Source organism: Enhydra lutris, unplaced genomic scaffold, assembly GCF_002288905.1.
Source record: "Enhydra lutris kenyoni isolate GAN:26980312 unplaced genomic scaffold, ASM228890v2 scaffoldscaffold88, whole genome shotgun sequence".
Taxonomy (NCBI): Eukaryota; Metazoa; Chordata; class Mammalia; order Carnivora; family Mustelidae; genus Enhydra; species Enhydra lutris.
In genome coordinates, this window is record NW_019154172.1 from 3,849,885 (window position 1) to 3,857,462 (window position 7,578).

The 7,578-nt window shown below is 53.3% G+C and overlaps 2 protein-coding genes across 3 annotated transcripts in view; one reads left to right on the top strand and one right to left on the bottom strand.

The window, feature by feature from the left end:
* LOC111162054 (RNA polymerase III subunit G like) overlaps window positions 1–1,624 on the bottom strand; it is a 10,207-nt gene extending 8,583 nt beyond the window's left edge. Inside the window, exons 1-2 of the mRNA XM_022526242.1 lie at window positions 1,604–1,624; window positions 528–691 (exon numbers count right to left, since the gene is read on the bottom strand). The gene's annotated coding sequence lies outside the window, so the exon portion shown is untranslated. The remainder of the gene's footprint in view (window positions 1–527; window positions 692–1,603) is intronic.
* A 1,945-nt stretch (window positions 1,625–3,569) lies between these two features.
* LOC111162087 (ankyrin repeat domain 34A) lies at window positions 3,570–5,958 on the top strand. Of its 2 annotated transcripts, XM_022526290.1 has the most exons (2): window positions 3,570–4,164; window positions 4,213–5,958. In XM_022526290.1, exons 1-2 carry the CDS (start codon window positions 3,570–3,572, stop codon window positions 5,115–5,117), a joined length of 1,500 nt encoding a protein of 499 aa, XP_022381998.1. In that variant the 3' UTR covers window positions 5,118–5,958. The 2 variants fall into 2 exon arrangements, with proteins under 2 accessions (XP_022381998.1, XP_022381997.1); XM_022526289.1 differs by having other exon boundaries at window positions 3,570–5,958.
* The last annotated feature ends 1,620 nt before the right edge of the window (window positions 5,959–7,578 follow it).

Below are 7,578 nucleotides of genomic sequence, written 5' to 3' on the forward strand. Positions count from 1 at the left end.
AAGAAGAAGAAGAAGAAGAAGAAGAAGAAGAAGAAGAAGAAGAAGAAGAAGCAGAAGAAGAAGAAAGAAGAAGAAGAAGAAGAGGAGGAGGAGGAGGAGGAGGAGGAGGAGGAGGAAGAAGAAGAAGAAGAATGTAGTCCAGGAAAGCTACAGGTAGGAGGTAATATTTCAACTAAGTCCTGATGGATAACAGGAGTTTGTCAGACTCTTAGACAAGGGAATAACAGGAATAGATTCCAGGGAGGCTGATGCCACAGCAAAGAGTCAGAGATACAAGAGTGAGCATTCCTCACTTTGTGCTTTAATCTCTCTCCTCTATGCACGAAAGAAAAACTGCAGTTTTCTGGTATATAATCAGTCCAGCAATGGGAGCCCTGGAGAGAAAGGGAAAGAAGAGTAGGAAACTAGAGGGGGCTAGATCCAACAGGCTGCGGGAAAGCGTTGTCTATTTCGCAGCTTGGCCCTGGTGAACTAGTTCGAGAGGTGTGGGACAGAACCAGGTCAGGGCCACCCGGACCGAGCCTTACCTGCTGCCCCTCCCCCACGCGGAGCCCACGTCGCAGCCAACTTGAAATTTGCTGGTCTTCCTCTAGCTGGTGGCGCTGTAGGTCCGCCTCTCAGAGCTCCCCATTGGTGAGTTCTCCCGGCCAATCTAGGAGAAGACCAGGAGGGAGATCCGCCCACTTGAAGCCTAGGAGACGTAGGGAGGGGGAGAGTTCAACCTGAACCCGGGCTTGGGAAGCAGCCGGCGGAGCGAAGGAAGATGGGGTTGCAAAATCAACCAGGGGTCGGTTTTTTCAGACCTCATCTCAGATGGGGGATCTGCTGGCTAGCGAGAGTCCGCAGACGGAACCTGACACTTAGATCTCACCGAGGGACTCTGTTGAGGAAGCTCCCACAGAAAAATGAAACTGTTTTTCGTTAGGATCAGTCTTTTTGTGACTTGGGCTTCACAGCCTGGCCCCTCCATTACTCCAACCTTCCCTCTAATCCTACACGGCTTCCCTCCAGCACCACCAATGAATACCTCTTTTCTATTTTTCCCCTCTTTGTGGGTGTCTATGTGCCATGTCTATGAGAAGTTGGGAGGAAAGTTTGGGGAAGGAAGGATTAGGAATCCGAGAACCAGAGTTGGGGCAGGACAGGAGCCCAGGGTTTCCTGCATTTTCGCTTGCCTTTAATTTCTTCCTAGTCCTTGGTGAAGGGGGGCACGGTGGTGGGGGTGGATGGGAGGTGGTGGTGGAGAGGAATCCTACTTTCATACACACACACACACACACACACACACACACACACCACAAAAACAACCCCAGAAAAGGAGAGAGAAAATAATTCAGAGTGGTGATAAAACCTAGGAGTCAGTCAAGACTGTCCCACATGTCTGAGAAAATGGCCCTGGGAGTGAAGCCTCTGGACTTGGAAGGCTATAGGTGTAGTGGCAAGTGCCCAGTCTTTGGAAAAGGACAGAAACCAAGCTGTGAGGCTTTGGAGAACTTGCTTAACTTTAGTAAGTCTCAGTTTCTTCATCTATAACAAGAGATAACAAGGAGATGCCTATCTTACAAGATTGTTCTGAGGATTGGAAATAACGAATGTGAAGTACTTAGCATATAGCTGGTGTCCAACAAATGTAGCTGGTGCAAATGGGTAGCTTCCCTGCAATATTTCTCCCCCCCCTTCTCCAGAAACACTATTTTTAGTATCTTGTGTCTGGTGGCTTCCAGTCTGAATTATATCAGGTGAGTTTTCCAAATCCTTGGGATTTTTTCCTCATCTTCCACTTCCCCTCATGCCTTCCAGCTGGACACAAACTCCTTCCTAAAATATGCAGATGGAAGCATGGTAACCATGGAGACAGGGCAGGTGGCAAGGAGAGGCAGAGACAGGCAGCCGAGAGACCGATTACGATTGCAACAGATAGGCAGAGAGAAGACGTAAGGAGCGATTGGACAGAGACCCTCAAGCAACATGGAAAAATAATGAGTCTAAGCAAGACTGAGTGTAAAGAGATGCAATGAGAAAGGGATGTATTACAAGGTTCGCTCTTCTCTCTGCCCCTTTTCTCTCTCCCTCTCACCCTCCAAGAATATGGGGAGGAAGGCATCTGGGAATGCTCCCTGGTGTAGCTAAAAATGACCCAGTATATCCACTCTCCTCATATTTATCTGAGGTCTGTACAAGGGATCTGAGGTTCAAGTTTACGTGTGCTGTGTGTTCCATTTGGGCGGAGGTGGAGTGAGGATGTACCACTGTGCCTGGCTCCAGTTCTCCCTGACATGTAAACTACAAGAAGGCAGCCAGATCTCTTGCTTCTCTCTGCGCAGTATGGACTCCGGCTGTGGATCTCAATCGCCTTTCTCCGCCTTTGCACAGTGTGCCATGTGCTGTGTGTGGCAGGTCAGAGCGGGCGCATAGGCGCGCATAAACACACCTATCGCGGAGAATGGGGCTCTGCTCAACGAAGAATTGGGATGGTCCCAGTCTGAGTCGCGGAGGAGTCTCCTAAGAAACATTTAGGTTTGTTGGGGCTGAGGGGAGGTCGGCTGAGCAAGAGAAGTCCGGATTGGAGCCTCTAGGGTTTGAGGCTTTATGTGTGCATGGGTGGGGGAACGGTTTGGTGCCCAACGCCCCCACCCGCAGAGACTAGGCTATAAATAGCAAGGCAGAGCTCCGCCCCCCCCCCCCCCCCCCCCCCCCCCCCCCCCCAGCTTCTCTCCTCCCGAGCCGGCGCCTTGCCCGGGGCGCACCGGGAGGAGGGACCAGGATTCGGTGCCCGGGCGCAGATACTGACACCAAGGGAATCCGAGTGCCCCTCCCCACGCCATGTGGGCCCCCGGGAACCCAGCTCCGCCACCCAGGCTGCCCCATGGCCCTGGCCTCAGTCCTGGCCCGGCGGAGATCCTGCGGAAATTCAGGTATCTATTTGGGCGCACAGCCTGGGAGGGAAAGAGCAAGGAGTGATGGGGAACATAGCAGGGGCAAAAGAAACCCCCCAATTCTCCCCCACCCGTTTTAGGTCCCAAACGCAAGCTGCTTCCCTCCCCCCATTCAATTTTTGGGGCTGTGGCAACCTAAAAGAGGTTAGGAATGGGAATTATGTGTGTGAATGTATGGGTGCATGTGTGTGGGTGGGTGGCGTTCAGCATCCTAGAAAGGGGTATTCCAAGTGCGGATAAGAAAAGGGGGATGCTGGAAAGGTCTGATAAGCCGTGGGGTGAGGGTGGGGTTGCGGTATCCTTGCGCGTGCACGTACGCATTTGCACGCGCGCTCGTCCTTCAATGCGGGTGCACCCTTCCCACCTTCTCAGGCATGCGCTGGGGGGCCGGGGCAGCTCAAAGGCATGAGTTAGAGGAAGTACTAGTGCGGTGGAGATCTCCCCACGCCGTCTCCTTCCACCGGTGCCTCAGTTTCCTTGCCTGAATCCGTCAATAAGATCTCTCTCTTTCTCGCAGGGATTGACTTCGTCACTGAGCCCTCAGGCCTCCGCCAGCCACCACCCCCACGCCCCTAGACATCCTCGGCGGGCCCCAGTCCCGGCTCCATTGGTGCTCTCGCCCCTGCCGCAGCTATGCTGCACACCGAGGGCCACGCTCTTCTTCGGGCCGTGGGTCAGGGTAAGCTACGCTTGGCCCGTTTGCTTCTGGAGGGAGGCGCCTACGTGAATGAGGGTGATGCCCAGGGGGAGACTGCACTAATGGCGGCCTGTCGGGCCCGTTACGACGACCCCCAGAACAAGGCGCGCATGGTTCGCTACCTCCTGGAGCAAGGTGCGGACCCCAACATCGCAGACCGCCTGGGGCGCACCGCGCTGATGCACGCTTGCGCCGGGGGTGGGGGCGCCGCCGTGGCCTCGCTGCTCCTTGCCCACGGTGCAGACCCCTCTGTGCGAGATCACGCGGGCGCCTCGGCGCTTGTTCATGCCCTGGACCGTGGGGACCGCGAGACCCTTGCCACGCTGCTGGACGCCTGTAAGGCCAAGGGCACCGAGGTCATCATCATCACCACCGACACCTCGCCCTCGGGAACCAAGAAGACACGGCAGTATCTCAATTCCCCACCGTCCCCGGGGGTGGAGGACCCTGCTCCCGCTCCTCCTAGCCCCGGGGTCTGCACGTCGCCTTCAGAAATCCAACTGCAGACTGCAGGAGGAGGAGGAGGGGGAGGTGGAGGAGGAGGAGAAGAAGGAGGAGGAGGAGGAGGAGGAGGAGGAGGACGGGGGTTGCTGTCCCCTCGCGCTCAGGAAGAAGAGGAGAAGCGGGACGTATTCGAATTCCCTCTTCCTAAGCCCCCTGATGACTCCTCCCCTTCTGAGCCGCTCCCCAAACCACCCCGTCACCCTCCAAAACCACTCAAAAGGCTCAACTCCGAGCCCTGGGGCCTAGTGGCCCCTCCTCAACCGGTCCCACCCGCGGAAGGGAGGCCGGGGATAGAGCGCCTGACCGCGGAATTCAACGGCCTGACTCTGACCGGTCGACCCCGTCTTTCCAGGCGTCACAGCACTGAAGGTCCGGAGGATCCGCCCCCGTGGGCGGAGAAAGTGACGGGTGGGGGTCCTCTCTCTCGCCGAAACACTGCGCCTGAAGCTCAGGAGTCTGGTCCACCTTCAGGGCTGAGGCAGAAACTGAGCCGCATGGAGCCGGTGGAGCTCGATACCCCCGGAAATATTTGCCCCGACTCGCCGGAGTGCAGCCGCTTGTCCCTGGAGCGCCGCCGATACAGCGCCTCCCCGCTGACCCTCCCTCCAGCCGGCTCGGCTCCCTCCCCGCGCCAGTCTCAGGAGAGTCTGCCGGGGGCTGTATCTCCGCTGAGTGGACGGAGGCGGAGTCCCGGGCTGCTGGAGCGGAGGGGATCGGGGACGTTGCTCCTGGACCACATCGCGCAAACGCGGCCTGGTTTCCTGCCTCCGCTCAACGTCAGCCCCCACCCTCCCATCCCCGACATTCGCCCCCAGCCCGGAGGTCGGGCGCCTTCGCTGCCCGCCCCTCCCCAGGCGGGGGCGCCAGGCTCTCCTAGGACCAAACGCAAGTTGGTGAGGCGCCACTCAATGCAGACTGAGCAGATCCGCCTGCTAGGGGGCTTCCAGAGTCTAGGCGGGCCAGGGGAGCCAGGGCGCTGAGACGAGTGAGAGGAACCAAGGAGGGTAGGGATCAGGACCTTGATGGGACAGGTGGGAGAACCAGCTCACACACACACCACGGACATAGGGGTCTTTTGCATGTGCTGCTGGGCACGGTGCACGCACACATGAGTAAAAAAAGTGTCCACAAGCACAGTACTCTTATTCGCAGGGAAGGGTAAGTACTCTCTTTACTGGGCATATAGACACATGCATTCATGTCCTGGTCACTTCACATGCATATGGGAATACTTGTGTACCCAGCCATAGAAATGGCACACACAGGGCCACTTGTGCTAGGGCCCCAAGTGGGTCCCAAAGTCACTTGCATTCCTTCAGAAGCAGTAGGAAAACCCTACTTATGGATAGTCTCCAATCTCTTTGCCCTTTTGCAGAGGCAATCCCCTGCTTTCCATGTTATGCCCTGCAACAGCCAGTTCATGACTTTGCACACTCTACCCTCTTCCTGGATATCCCATCCCATTGTGTAGGTCTTGCTTCTCTCTCCAGGCCTGGCTCCTTGTTCACACCCTGCTTCCAGCCCTAACCACTTTTCAGGATATCTTCTTCACCCACCTTGGGATTTTCCTGCAGCAATCCTCAGCCTCAGTTCTGCTGCTGCCCTTCCGGCTCTCAGCTTTACTTCTCAACTTCCTGCTTTTTATTCCCACCTTCTTCCCCCAACCAACACAGCAGGTTGTCTCATTTTCCCAAGGAGTGGGTCATGGGCTCTATGCTGCTCTTCTGTCTGAGCTTATGAACACCCCCACAGGTAGAAGTGGGGAGTAACCCTAAATCACTCCTCTCTCCACTTGACATATCAAATAAATGTGTTCAGAAGTCTTTGGTTTGTCACTTCTGCCTGAGGGTTTGGGGAATGAGGAATGGGGAGGGAGGGTGATGCTAACTATAGCTCTAATGATCTAGGGGATACTTAGAGGTTCCAGCCACTTCCTTGCAGGAGACCAACTGACCAACTGTGGTTGCAGAAGAAAAGACAAGTGTCCTGTGTCCTGAAGGTTTTAAGGCATTTGACAGCCTTTCAGTTCACTCAATCTCCCCTATGTCCATCCTTAAATTCTTTAACTTAAGATTTCTACAAAAGTACCTCCTACACAAATTACCTCCCACCACCAACAGATATATCCCAGTAGATCGACTGACCCTCTTTCAAGCTTCTTATTTCATGACCATTCCTAGTTATTCCTGGGGGTTCTAATTTTCATCTTATCAGGTGCATTTCATCCATTTTTTTCTACTTCTTTTTTTTTTTCTCCATTTGACAGACAAGAGATCACAAGTAGGCAGAGAGGCAGGCAGAGTGGTGGGGGGAACAGGCTCCCCGCTGAGCAGAGAGCCCAAAGCGGGGCTTGATTCCAGGACCCTGAGATCATGACCTGAGCTGAAGGCAGAGGCTTAACCCACTGAGCCACCCAGGCACCCCATTTTTTTCTACTTCTTTTTATTTTTAAAAAAATTTTTTTAAAAAGATTTTATTTATTTATTTGACAGACAGAGATCACAAGTAGGCAGAGAAGCAGGCAGAGAGATAGGAGGAAGCAGGCTCCCTGCTGAGCAGAGAGCCCAATGTGGGCTGAATCCTAGGACTCTGGGATCATGACCTGAGCTGAAGGCAGAGGGTTTAACCCACTGAGCCACCCAGAAGCCCCTTAAAAAACGTTTTTAGTTATGTGAGCTCTACACACAAAGTGGGGCTCAAACTCACAACCCTGAGATCATGAGTAGCATGCTTTTCTGACTGAGCCAGCCAGGTGCCCCCGTTGTTTTTTTGTTTTGTTTTTTTTTTTTGTTTTGGTTTTTTTTTTTTTCTACTTCTGACTTTTCTTTCCCCATCCTGAGCCACTGCAGAGGGAGGAAAGGGAGAGAGAGAAAAGCAGTAAAACCTCACCTAGGTAAGAATGGCATGATGGTTAACTGACAAAGGATGTGTAGTATGTATCTGTGTGTATGTGTGTACAAGAGTAATCTGAAGAACCCAGCCTAACAAGTTATCGACAGGGTAACTGTCTTAATCTGCCCCCTAGACTTCTCAGTTTTCTGCTTTCTGCATATATTCTTATTATTCCTCACTCTAATGGGAGGTAAGGGAGCAGCCCATTCCACTCTTTCTCTTGATTTCCCCCAATCAGAGTAGGTAAAATCAGAAAATTACCTAACGATGTGTGATATAACGAAAAGATCAAAATATTGGGAATCAAAAGACCTATGTCTGAACCCCTCTTTGCCACCTCCTAGCTTTAATTTTGAGCAATTTATCTAGCCTCTCTTAGTGTCCATTTCCTTATCTGTAAAGTAATAAAATCTACTGGTTGTGATTATTAAATAAGACACTGCACTAAAGTATACTGCGCAATGCCCGACATATAGTAAGCATATGGTCATTAAATGTATTCTTTCCTTGTTTTAGCTCCTCCGCCCATTGCATGTGATCTTGGACAAC